The sequence below is a fragment of the Enhydra lutris genome, unplaced genomic scaffold (assembly GCF_002288905.1).
Source record: "Enhydra lutris kenyoni isolate GAN:26980312 unplaced genomic scaffold, ASM228890v2 scaffoldscaffold24, whole genome shotgun sequence".
Classification (NCBI taxonomy): domain Eukaryota; kingdom Metazoa; phylum Chordata; class Mammalia; order Carnivora; family Mustelidae; genus Enhydra; species Enhydra lutris.
Window position 1 is genome coordinate 28,303,460 of NW_019154108.1, and position 13,277 is coordinate 28,316,736.

The 13,277-nt window shown below is 47.9% G+C and overlaps 1 protein-coding gene across 1 annotated transcript; it reads left to right on the forward strand.

The window, feature by feature from the left end:
* The first annotated feature begins 927 nt into the window (after positions 1 to 927).
* LOC111150927 (serpin family C member 1) lies at positions 928 to 11,734 on the forward strand. The gene is made up of 7 exons (XM_022508619.1): positions 928 to 1,125; positions 2,991 to 3,360; positions 3,657 to 3,872; positions 4,663 to 4,800; positions 6,665 to 7,055; positions 8,097 to 8,161; positions 11,481 to 11,734. The coding sequence occupies exons 1-7, from the start codon at positions 1,085 to 1,087 to the stop codon at positions 11,655 to 11,657; spliced, it is 1,398 nt and encodes a 465-aa protein (XP_022364327.1). The 5' UTR covers positions 928 to 1,084; the 3' UTR covers positions 11,658 to 11,734.
* The last annotated feature ends 1,543 nt before the right edge of the window (positions 11,735 to 13,277 follow it).

Below are 13,277 nucleotides of genomic sequence, written 5' to 3' on the forward strand. Positions count from 1 at the left end.
TGAATTCATTTAATCTCCCCCCCAAAACTGGAAGTAAAAATAACAATATACACCAAGAAACAGGATTTGGTTTCTTTGCTTTTAAAGAAGTAGCTCAAGGGTGCCTGGCCGGCTCAGTCAATAGAGCGTGAGTCTTGATCTCAGGGTCGCTGAGTTTGGGGTTGGATGTAGAGATTACTTAAAATCTTAAAAAAAATAAATATCTCAAAAATAGCATGTATGTTTTTATCTACCCCATACTTTGTCTCCCGATCCCCCAGTGGGATCAATTCCTCCTTTGTGTGTCCTGGTCTGGGTCATGGACACATTGGTCCTTAGAAGCCTGAATGAAGGTAGTAAGTTGTTTCAGAATACTTTCCCCTCTGACTAGATTTTATGGACTCTCTCCCTCTCTCTCTCTCCTGAAAGAGAGCTGTGACAGAGAGCATACAGCAGGCACCTGGGTGGCTCAGTTGGTTAAGAGTCTGCCTTCAGCTTACGTCATGATCCCAGGATCCTGGGATCCAGCCCCATATTGGGCTCTCTGCTCGGTGGGGAGTCAGCTTCTCTGCCTACTTGTGCTCTCTGTCAAATAAATAAATCTTCCAAAAAAAAGAGAGGGGGGGCATATTACACTGAGCAGGGAGAAAGTTAGAAATTTCTGGACATTGAACTTGACTAGTTATATTCATCTATTTTCTACCTCCTGGTTTAGTTAACCAAGAAAAAAAAAATCCTGTAGACAAAGTTCTCTGTCAGGCATTTTCTGACCAGGTTTAAATTTGAGAACATGTCCTCCTTTTCCTCTTCTCTAAAATTAATGAAGAGAGTGAGGGAATATGCCTAAGAGAGGTGGGCCTTGCCTTTCCTCGCCCTGACTGAACTTTAAAACTTCTCTAATTAAGCAATGCTGTGCTCTACACTTTGCTTAACCCTGGAAGCTGGTCATCAGCCTTTGACCTCAGTTTTCCCCTCGTCACTAGCTCCCTCCCCCACCCTAGCTTCTGGAACCTCAGTCAGATTCAGAGGAAAGAATCAGTTTTCAGAGCGATTGCCTCAGAACACACTATCTCTACTCGCCTGGCCTTGTGGAAGATTAGCAACCATGTTTTCCAGTGGGATAGGAACTGTAGCTACTGGAAAAAGGTAAGAGAGGCAAGTTTTCTCTTTTGCATGCCCTCATTGGGGTTTTTCACTTTTGAAGTTCTCCTGAAGATGGCCTCCACCCCTTCCAGAAAACCAGGCCCTCTCCTTCGTAGTAACAATAAAAGACGTGTTTGGAAGACGTCATTCCAAGCACCCTCCCTTCCACCCCCTCTTGGGGTAAGCCATACCTTGGGTTCTTAGCCCAAGAAACAAAGGGGATGTCTTCTCCGCCTAGAGCTGCTGTGCCAGTGCCAGCCCTCAGAGTAGCCCTGGGGACACTCCAACGCAAATTCCCAGGCCAGCTATACAGCTGAAAAGAGGGAAAATTTAACCTGTGAGGATCTCCTAACTCCCTTTTTGCTTCTCTTTCCATTCAATTGCCCCCGCTCCAAAATCTCAATGACCTTTGACTGAAGGATAGCAGCCCTGTTCACTAGCCTCACAGGGAGGTCCCCTCCTCCCTCGATACCGCACCCATTTCCCTTCTTGACCTGGGCTGTTTTTGGAGGCTCCAACTGAGGCTGTAGCACCACCATCTTGGTTTTTCTTCTCCCGAAGAACAACACTCCCAGATCCCCTTCAGCCTCCACTAGTGTTTCCAGATGTAGCTGAGGACCAAAAAGGGAAACCAAAGGCAAAGAAGATGGGGAAATGAAGAGCAAGGTTCTCTCTCTGCTTCTTCGCCCTGCCTTCTCTATCTCCCCAACTGCCTCTGCTTCTCTCCCGCTCTGTGCCTCTGTTCTTGAAGGGCTGCAGAGCTGACCTCACCTCACACAGGGAGCCAAGGACCCCTCAGCTGCCCCCAGCCTCCAGCCAGCCCAGCACCTCAGCGAGTCTTTTTCTGCCAGGGGAGACTGAGAAGCCCCAGTACCCACACAGACTCCCAAGTCAGCCAGAAGAAGCTCCTGGCCCACCCTGTCTTTGTACAAAAGTACGACAAGAGTTTATCTCCCGGTGTGCCTCAGTGTTCCAATTCTCCTAATATGCCAGTAGCACGATCTCATTTTTTTAAAAAGTAAGATTAATTTCATTGGCTTTTAGCGAACTGCTGTTGGAAGCATTCACAAATCCAGGCAGAGGAATGATGAGGGCCTGCACCAAGGCGGGGAGAGCAGGACGCAGAGTTCTTTGAGTCCAGGGTCTGACAAATGAGGGTGAAACTGAGGAACAGGTGAAGGAGAACACCCCCCCCCCCCCCCCCCCCCCCCCCCCCCCCCCGGTTTCTGGCTTGAGGCTCTCGTTTGCTGAGCTGGAGGATGGAGGAGGAGAAGACGTGGGTGGGGGACACTTACCAGGACAATCAGGTGGCATTTCGCTACGGAATCTTCAGGTCGTGCAGGTGGCATTATCTGGCACACAGTGGGTCTGGCGCTCCGTGGGGGAGGTAGGGCTGGAGCTGGAGGCCTGAGGAGGCCTGGGCACTTGGGTGGGGCTTCGCCCTGGTCATCCCTTCTTACCCCTGTTTTATTACCGAAATCTCTGCTGCATCAGTCCGGAACCCCAGCTCTTTAACATCCAGGAGGCCTTTCCTCCTACCGCGCTAAGTCTGCGCTGGGCGCGGGCGTGGTCCTGTCTCGCCCAGCGGCAGCTGCGCGCTCCTTAGTTTTCCTCTCGCCTTGGGCCCGCGGTGCTTTAGGACCCTCAGTTGCTTCAATCGTTGATTTTAATTTCAACCTGACTGTGTCGGGGCAGGTGGATCCACTTGCCCCCAGCCCACCGACCGGTCCTGCGTCGGGCCCGCCTCCTGGCCGCGCCCCCGGGGCTGGAGTCCTGTGCGTTCCCGGGGCACGGTGGGGCGGGGTAGCGGAGATCGGGGACCGCGGTTCTCCCAGCCAAGCTTAACTCCGCTTTCTGTCCCCCTATAGGAGGGCATGTCTTCTGTCCTTGCTGCTCACCGGGCTCTGGGGCTGTGTGACCTGTGACTGGAGCCCCGTGGAGGACATCTGCATAGCCAAGCCTCGGGACATCCCGGTGAACCCCCTGTGCATTTACCGGGTGGCGGAGAAGAAGGCGGTGGAGGAGGAGGGCGCGGAGCAGAAGGTCCCCGAGGCCACCAACCGGCGCGTCTGGGAACTGTCCAGAGCCAATTCGCGCTTTGCCACTGCCTTCTATAAGCACTTGGCCGACTCCAAGAATGACAAGGACAATATTTTCCTGTCGCCCCTGAGTATCTCCACAGCTTTTGCTATGACCAAGCTGGGGGCCTGTGACAACACCCTCAAGCAGCTGATGGAGGTACAGTGGGACGCCTTTCTGCCTAGCCTCCTTGCTGGACGCCAAGGAAACCTGTGTTGCCCAGAGCTGGGGAGAGATGTTAGGTGGTGTCCCAGTCTCTTTGTGCTTTCTGCCTTTCTCCTTCCTCCCGCTTGGTTCTCCTTTTATCCTGCATTCACTTAGCAGATGTGAGCTGAGTACTTGGGCTGTGCGGGGTGCTGCTCTTGAACGAGGTCTCAGGTTGGGTGGCCGTTGGTCAGGGGCTGACCCCACCACCTTAGCCAGGCTTCTCCACCATTTTCTTTTGGCTTCCACAGGTTTTTAAGTTTGATACCATCTCTGAGAAGACGTCTGACCAGGTGCACTTTTTCTTTGCCAAACTGAACTGCCGACTCTATCGGAAAGCCAACAAATCCTCGGAGTTAGTGGCGGCCAACCGCCTTTTCGGAGACAAATCGCTTGTCTTCAATGAGACCTACCAGGACATCAGTGAGGTGGTGTACGGAGCCAAGCTCCAGCCCCTGAACTTTAAGGTGAGTCGCAGATGTTGTCCCTGACCTCAGAGTTCTTGGTCTCCACTCAGAGGTTGAGAAGATAGAGAAGCAGAATCCAGATCCAAATGAACGTGCGAAGCTAGTTGAAGGCAGTTCAGGGGTGGGGAGTGCCTAGAAGTCAGCACCCCTGGAACATATCTGCTTGCTCGAAACCTGAGAAATCAGTGGTATCTCTGGCTTAGATTGTGGTGCCCGCTCTTAAAACGCTGTATAAATAATAAATTCTTCATGTTATCCCCCAAGACCAAAAAGGACTCAAGATGCCAGTCTTACTTCATTTTTTTAAAAATTACCAGGTTCAAATAAAGTTGGTGTATGCTGCATGTTGTAACCTCCTTTTGGAGATTCATGAAGTGGCTGAGTCCTGCAACAAAGAAGTCTGTGGCTTTATTAAGTCAGCACTTCTCCATTTTTTTTTTTTTTTTTCACCACATAAGGGCATCCTTCCTGCCCCTCACCCCTGCATAACTCACTAGCTTCTGGACATGTCAGAAAAATAGTATTTTGTTTTCTTTTCCCCCAGACTATTTTCTTCTTTTCTGTTCCTTTATTTCTGCTTCTCTTTATTTCTCTTGCTTCTGTGAATATTTACTAACCATCTGGAAGATTCATGGCATTATACTAGATATTTAATTTCTCCCCAATCTGGGTTAGATGGGAAACGGTGGGAAAGGGCAAAGGGCTGATGAATAAAATGAAATGCTGTGTGGGGAAGTAGAGAAGCCCACTGAAAGCACAGGTGGGTAGGTTTGTTTCCTATTCTCCTCAGGAAAATGCAGAGCAGTCCAGAATGATCATCAACAAATGGGTAGCCAATAAGACCGAAGGGCGTATCACTGATGTTGTGCCCGAGGACGCCATCAACGAGCTCACGGTCCTGGTGCTGGTCAACACCATTTACTTCAAGGTACTCTAGATGGCCCCAGAGAGACCCAGAGGATGTCCTCTTGTCCTCCAGTTCATCTGCTTTCACACCATTAGGCATTAGATAGATCCTCTCTGAGAAACAGTCTATGCCTGGCCTGAGGAGAAATACGAATTTACTGGGAGTCTAGAACCATGTCTAGGGCCATGGCTGCTGGCCTGAAGTCCGGGGGCCTGGTCGTGTCTCTGGGCACAAGGAAGAGTGTACACACTCACAAACTTAGCATGCACAGCTGCAAAGTATGCATGGTGCTGAACTCTTATACACGGGTGACAATTTTTCTATCCAGTTAACTCCATTTTGAAATCTGGATCAACACGGTAGGCTCTACTGACAGTTCTCGGTGATGAGGTTTTCTCCATTGTCCGGAGTAGCTTCAGTAGTGACTCAAAGTTCCCCTTGCCTGGAGCTTCTGCACCTGCAGGAGCCAGGCTCAGCCCAAATTCTGCAGAGTCCTGTGACTGGGTCGTGCACATGGCTTTGTCTCTCTCAGAGCTGAGATTTCTAAAGGCTACTCCAAATGGAGACATGCAGGAAGGGGAATGGGGGGCAGGGTACTGGGAATAAACAGGCCCCTGGTACTCAGGAGGGCCACAGGTTTAAGTTGGGGGGAACTGGGGCACATTTGCCCATCCTGGGTTGTGCTCTACGTGCACTCCCCCCCCCTCCACAGAGCCCAGGAGTTCAGCCAGGCCTGTTGCCACCCACCTGCCCCTTGGGGTTTCCTTCTCCCCCCTCAGCGTGGAGAAGGTTGTAGTTACACAATGTGTATTGCCCTTTATGGTTTACAGAACACTTTGCTGTTTATTAGACCTCTTTATTCTCATAATATCATCAACGAGACCTCGGGCCTCTCAGATTACTTAAATCCTGACTCTTTCATTTCTGCTGTGTGAACTCAGGTGAGTTACCAGAGGCCTTTCTGTGCCTCAAATCCTGCATCTGTAAAGTGAGAATAAGGACACACTTCCCTCATGGGCTTCCTGAGGGGCCTGAGTAAGTGAACACAGGTGAAATGCTTAGAGCGGTGCAAGTATTAGCCAACTCCAGCTCCTAGTTTTACAGGCGAGGACCCAAATCAGCCAGCCAGGAAGGACAAGGAATGGTAATTACAACTCAGAATATTTCACAGGGCTGTCTTGTATCCCAGGGTCCCTCCATCTTTGAACAGGAAGTTAGCCAGGACTCACCCCTGCCGGGGCAGGGCTCCGAGACAACACCCTGGGTTATTACCTATGTCTGGCCTTTATTTATTGGGGAAGAGCCCAGCCTTTTGGATTGAGAAAGAGACAGGTGGGAGGCAGAAAGCAAAGGGCAATTAGATTTAAACTCAAAAAGATGCTTGTGGGGGCACCTGGGTGGCTCAGTGGGTTAAGCCTCTGCCTTCGGCTAGGGTCGTGATCTCAGGGTCCTGGGATTGAGCCCCACATCAGGCTCTCTGCTCAGTGGGGAGCCTGCTTCCCCCTCTCTCTCTGCCTGCCTCTCTGCCTACTTGTGATCTCTCTCTGTCAAATAAATAAATAAAATATTTTAAAAAAATGCTTGTGAAGAGGCCAGTAGGTTGTTCTCAGTTTTCATTTTTATTTTTCTAGTTGTAAAGCAAATAAATAGCCACTGCTGAAAATCTGGGAAATACAGAAAAGTTCACAGAAAAAAACACTGGTAATTGCATCACTGCCATAGTCATTGTAAACCTTTCCATCCACAGCCCTCTCACCTTTTCTTCTACTAAGTCTACCTACATATTAGGGTGATAAAATAATGTGACTATTTCCCACATCAGGATTCTCCTACAGTGGGTTGTGGTCTTCTCACTGTGATTCTTCCACCTGCTGTCTCCTCCCAGGGCCTGTGGAAGTCCAAGTTCAGTCCCGAGAACACAAGGGAGGAACTGTTTCACAAGGCTAATGGGGAGTCGTGCTTGGCGTCCATGATGTACCAGGAAGGCAAGTTCCGCTATCGTCAAGTGGGTGAAGGCACCCAGGTGCTCGAACTGCCCTTCAAGGGCGATGACATCACCATGGTGCTCATTCTGCCTAAGCTGCAGAAGACCCTGGCCAAGGTGGAGAAGGAGCTCACCCCGGACATGCTGCAGGAGTGGCTGGACGAGATGACAGAGATCCTGCTGGTGGCCCACGTGCCCCGCTTCCGCATTGAGGACAGCTTCAGTGTGAAGGAGCTGCTGCAGGACATGGGCCTTGTGGACCTGTTCAACCCTGAGAAGTCCAGGCTCCCAGGTTAGCCCAGGAAGGGCTTTTCTCTTTGCTTTGTCCACCCCCCCCTAAGGTGGGCTGAGCAAAGGTGAAAGAATTGGGGAAAGGGTAGAAAAGAGCAACGGGTTAGGAGTAGAGCAAGGGTTCTGCTGCTAACTCGGGGAGATCCCTTCCTTCCCAAGGTCTGGTTCCTCTTCCATATCCTGGGGAGTCTGCGCCTAGATGTCCAGGGGCTCAGCGGGCAGTAGGATGCTTTGAGACTATAATTGATATGCGGGATGGGACCAGGTAGAGAAGAACTCGAAAAGACATCAGAATTCAAAGTAAAGATATGATTCAGAGCGGGAGACATCTTCATCCCACAACATAGGCAGTGCTGACGTTGAACAGCCTGATATTCCAAAGGGCTCCTGAGTTTGCCCTAACATCACTTGGACAACAGATGTGGCCAACCTTCCCCCGCTGTGAGACTTCGGCAACAGTGTTCTGTGGTCTTGGTTCCTACCATCCTTTAAAAATATGCATTAAAATATCTTTTTACAAAAGAAGTTTACAATGTCAGGTAATTGAATTTACCTTTAATAGGCTGCCTATGAACAGGGTCTAACCAGGGGCTCCTGGCTCAGAAGGAAAGGCATGTGACTTCTGATTTCAGGGTCATGAATTTGAGCCCCACGCTGGGTGTAGGGATGACTTCAATAAATAAAAGTTGAAAAAAATTTAAACTAGGTCTAACCAACTTCTCTCTTGAAAATGTTGCCAGACTGGAAAGAAAGACATTCCTACTAAGTGGAGTGAGTTTTTCTTTAAGAACAGAGTCCCCTACCCCCTTCCAAGAGCTGAAGCATGAGAGTACATTCTCAGGAGCCAGGCTGAAAAAGCCTAAAGGACTTTATTCTTTTTAACATGTATTTATTTACTTAGGGAGTATCATTAGATGAGCATTCAGGGTTTTTATTTTTCAAAAAAAGCCCTACAGGACCTCTTAATTCAAACTGCATTCCTTTCTGTGGGTTGAAGCCAACTTTCTCCCACTTCACAGAACCTTCTCTGGTTTTCCCTCAGGTATTATCGCAGGAGGCCGGAGCGACCTCTATATCTCAGATGCATTCCATAAGGCCTTTCTTGAGGTGGGTACATCTTCCTTTGCTCTCTTCTAATGCTCTCGCTTCTTTTTTCAGTATATTGGTATCTCACGTGATTTATAACTATGGAGTTCTTGCTCCCTGGGTCTATGGTTTTACAGTAGGTGTGTGAACAGCAGGATACAACTGTGAGAAGGCATGTTTCCAGTGTCCCTCAAACCCCAGATCTGTAGCCCCCTCCTCCATGAGGCCTCCACAAGACAGCACTCCCTGAAGCCTTCATGGTCCCATTGTTCTAACCCCCACCCACGACTTCCGAAGCAGGTCAAACATTTAGGGGAGGGTGACACAGGAAAAGAAACCAACAAAGGCTACAGAGAAGGAATTCAGAGGAGGAGAACGGGGGAGAAGGCGTTCACGGAAACACAGGCAGGAGTTTTAGGGAGACAGAAAGCATCTAGTAACAAGATTGAAAACTGACCATAGGTTACTATTACCTGTGGAATTTGGACAGACTAGTTGGGGCACAGGCCTGATTGTAACAGCTGAAGAGCAAATGGAGGGTAAAGAAGCCGAGCTGATGAGAATGGATCACGTCCTAAAGTGTGTTCCAAAGAACTAGAACTCTACAAAAAACAAAGTTCAATGGTCAAATAAATGCATATGCTCTTCTTGGGAAATTAACAATGCACACTGGCATTTTGGCGTCTAAGAAGTTACACAGTGAAAAAAACCGGTTCCTTCTGGAGGGGAGGAGGGTGGGTGGGGGATGGGTGAAACAGGTGATGGGGATTAAGGAAGCGCTTGCTGTGATGAGCACCAGGTAATGTGTGTGATCATTAAATCACTAGATTGTGCACCTGAAACTAATATAACACTGTATGTTAATTAACTGGAATTAAAGTAAAAACTTAAAAACATATATTGCTTAACCCAGTGTTTCCCCAACTCAGGTGCCCATGGAACCCTTTACTAGAGTAATAGCTATGTAAAGCCTCTAGAAATTCTCATTCTCAGGGCACCTGGGTGGCTCAGTGGGTTAAAGGCTCTGCTTTCGGCTCAGGTCATGATCCCAGGGTCCTGGGACCGAGCCCTGCATCAGGCTCTCCGCTCAGCAGGAAGCCTGCTTCTTCTCTCTCTCTGCCTGCCTCTCTGCCTACTTGTGATCTCTCTCTGTCAAATACATAAATAAAATCTTCCAAAAAAAAAAAAAAGATAGAAATTCTCGTTCTCAAATACTGAACTATGGACCAATAGCACTAGTTCAGTGGGGAGTTGACTCTTGGAGAATCCAGAATGGGGTCTGAGAATCAGCATATTTACAAAGCTCCTCAGGAGATTTTAATCCACAACCAGGTTTGGGAAGCCACTATTTTCTGGGGGAACCAGCCTGGAAGGAAAAGGAGATGGCCACTGTTAGTGAAGGTCACAGGATTGAGAAAACTGCCAAGAAAGGTTATGGTCAAAGGAGAAAGGTTTCAGAGCATGGTGCTAGTAAATACAGTGGCAGAGTCCAAGCTCAGAGGGATCAAAGGACAGAAGGAAGGCAGGATAATTGTTACGAGACTGAGGAGATACAATAGCTTGAAAAAGAAAAAGATTATAGTCTGAGAAGATAGTGTCATTATTATAATTTCAAAGGTAGAACAAGCCTGAGAGATGGCAAGTTCAAGGCATGCCGTGGGCCTGGTTTGGTTATGCAGAGCGAAGGTAGGGCTCATTGGGGTTGATGAGATGAACGGGGGGATGTTAGGGTGCTGACTGGAGCTCCTACCAAGATATTTTAATTATCTGCATTAAATGATAGCAGGAGTTAGGGTTGACAGAAAGGCTATGAGTGAGGTACTCAAATCTTCAACATGGGGATAAAATCCATAGGATGACAGATGTCAGTGACCTGCAGGGCAACAGCAAGACCAGAGGGCTGTATCTTCAAGGTATTGAGATCAGACGTAGGGGTTTTACAGGAGTACTGGATTAGTGGTTTTGGAAGTACAAACGCCACTACTGACACCTTCTTTGATATGGATTATGAAGGAAGTACACTTAGGAAGACTGTGAGGGAAGCTGGGTCTTCAGTATTTTCACTCTGATTGAAAAGTCCTCGTCTAAGGACCCTAAATGGAATAAGTCAACTCAGACACCCTTGAGGGCTTTGAGTTACCACTAGGAAGACGCAGAGGTTGGATTTAGTGGGCTATTCCCCCTTAGCCCACTAAACAATGGCACAAGGTTCCTCCACAGCTCTTGGAACAAATTTGTTTTCCTCAGAAACCTTGGGAACCCAATATACAGGACCCCGGCTGATTGTAGATCTCCTGGGTAGCCATTAGAAGCCAGTGTCTGCTTTGAATAAGATGATCCTGGTCTTGCAAAGACCTGTCTCTCACAAATCCAGTCCTAGAATGACCATGAAACAGCATGGAAAGACAGGGGCATAGGATGGTAAGGAAGCAGGCAAGAAGACTGTCAGGGACAGCGTCTCTTCAACCAGCTCCACAAAGCTCAGGGATCTGAAGTGCTTTCATTTTTTTTTTTTTTTAAAAGATTTTATTTATTTATTTGACAGAGATCACAAGTAGACAGAGAGGCAGGCAGAGAGAAAAGGGGGAAAGCAGGCTCCCTGTGAGCAGAGAGGCTGACGCGGGACTCGATCCCAGGACCCTGGGATCATGACCTGAGCCGAAAGCAGAGGCCTAACCCACTGAACCACCCAGGCGCCCCTCTGAAGTGCTTTCATTAAGAGGCAGGGAGAGTTTTGGTGATATTCCGGGGCCCTATGTAAAATTTTCTGAAGGTGTCTCTCTGGCAATTCTGCTTATCAGCAAATTAAAATACCAATGTGTCAGACTATTACTCCAAAAAATACTCACCTCATTCAGCCATAAGACACTCGTCTTTTCATAGGCCCAGTGTCCTGAGTGGTTGCTTGGGGTAGTTCTGTCTGGGATCCTTATGCTCCAAGAGTGAAACTGTCTCGACTACAGAGTTCTGATCTAGATTCAAAGTCTCTTTTAGCATCTGGTACAAGATAACCCTCTTGCCATGCCCCGTATGATGGGGCCAGCCAGAAATGCAACAGCCTTGTGTATATCCATGTTACTGGCTCAGGGGTTACCCGAACGGAACCCTTGCTCTTACCCAGCACAAAGCTTGGAGGAACACAAGTGCTTACATCAATATTCCTTGGATGAAACAACGAGTAAAAGTCGGGTTCTGGTGGGAGCGCAACCTGACCCAAGCGTATTCTTCCCTGGAGAACAAACAGCATTTTGAGGAACTGCTGTGTCTGTGACTGATTTATGGCCTCCAGTGAACGGCAGAGGAGCTAATGTTTCCATTGTGTTTCCTGTCTGGTCTGCAGGTCAACGAGGAAGGCAGTGAAGCAGCAGCAAGTACTGTCGTCGGGATTGCTGGCCGTTCGCTGAACCCCAACAGGGTGACCTTCAAGGCCAACAGGCCCTTCCTTGTTCTTATAAGGGAAGTTGCTCTCAACACTATTCTCTTCATGGGCAGAGTAGCCAACCCCTGTGATAACTGAAGTGTTATTTTTTGCACCTCTTCCTGTTTTGGTTTGTGATTGAAGTAAAAATAAACACAACTATTCCCAATTATGAATGGATTTTGCCACATGAAGTGAAGACAGGGAGAGGAGAAATGGATAGAGATGCTAGCGGGCATTTGGTTAAGTGAGTGCTTTCGATTGTTCTCTATTAGTGAGCACACCTGGGTCAAGAAAAGTGGAGGAAGGGGGTGCCTGAGGGGGACTCAGTTGGTTAAGCCTCTCCTACTCTTGATTTCGGCTCAGGTCATGATCTCAGGGTCATGAGGTCGAGCCCCGAGGCCCATGTAGGGCTCTGCACCCAACAGAGTCTCCCCCTCCCTTCGCTCCCCCACCCCCACGCTCGCTTGTACACATGCTCTCTCTTAAAATAAATAAAATCTTAAAAAAAAAAAAAAAGTGATGGAGGGAAATATGTTACTTCTGCATCTTGAAAGATGGTAGGATGGCAGACATCCCGAAAGGGCAGGGGGAGCCTAAAATGTCAGTATTCCCATCATACTAAAAAAAAAAAAATAGTAAAAGAATTAATCTCTATATACAGAAAAACCAGACAGTCAAATCTGAGTATTAAACCATTTAATTCTCAAACCACTCACATGCATAATGTTCTTTTACACAGTGTTAAAATAAAGAGGAAAATGTATTTTTATACAAACAGAATTTCAAGTATACATTAATAGACTTTTCAAATTACTAACCAAGTTGCTAAGATTTCATTCACATTGTTCTTAAAGCTGTTCAACGAGAAAGCTTTTGCTAAACTGCTTTAAATATGTTTATATAAACCCATATCTTCACTCTTTCTGAATCTCCCTCCCCCAACCCCAGTCTCGGCCCGCCCTCCTGCCCTCCCCCCTCTCCCGACACGACAGGGCTTCCGGGGCTCTAGGAGACATGCAACCCCACCAAGGACTATTGGCTTGTCATCAGGGGAAGGACAGAATCTACAGGAGGAGAGACTGAGAACACCTGTCAAATTAAGGGAGAGAACAAATCTAATATAAATCAGAATCGTATCTTATAGCCTTTGTTTTCACTTGAGTTTTTACTTAAAGAAATCTCAGCCTCCCACAAAACAACCTAGAAGTTTCTGACAATTTGGTAGCTGAGAACTTAATACTGGGTATTTCCCCCTGGGGAAACTTCTACAATCAGGGTAGCCATTTTAAACTTCCTCATTTTCCTTGTTTCTTTTTTTCCCTTTGGCAGGGGGTGGGGACAGCTTAAAAATGGGTAGGATTTGTGTGTTGACATTAAGGAATTTGGTTCATTTCACAGGGTCTGGCAGGAGTTCTCCCTCCTCAACTCTCCTCCTGAAGTAATCTGGCTTCAGGGCCAGGAACAGCCACTCTCCTTAGGAATTAAAGTGCATTTGTTCAGTAAAAGGGGGGTGAGGGGAGGTGCGGTTTACACTTAAGTGATAATGATTAAAAGAGGGTGGGGTGAGAGAAAATCCTATTCCTATATATAGGTATTTATAATTAAGGTCATAAAAAAAACAAATATTCTCTAAGGAAATAAGATGCACGACACGAACCAGGGCCAGCACCCGCAGAGGGGGAAGGGCGCTCACCCGGCTCACTGGCTTTTCTGAGG

Coding starts and splice junctions, on each gene's coding strand:
- LOC111150927 (XM_022508619.1), top strand. CDS start 1,085: ATGTTTTCCAGTGGGATAGGAACTGTAGCTACTGGAAAAAG. Junction 7,056..8,096: donor TGAGAAGTCCAGGCTCCCAG/GTTAGCCCAGGA, acceptor GTTTTCCCTCAG/GTATTATCGCAGGAGGCCGG. Junction 8,162..11,480: donor TCCATAAGGCCTTTCTTGAG/GTGGGTACATCT, acceptor TCTGGTCTGCAG/GTCAACGAGGAAGGCAGTGA.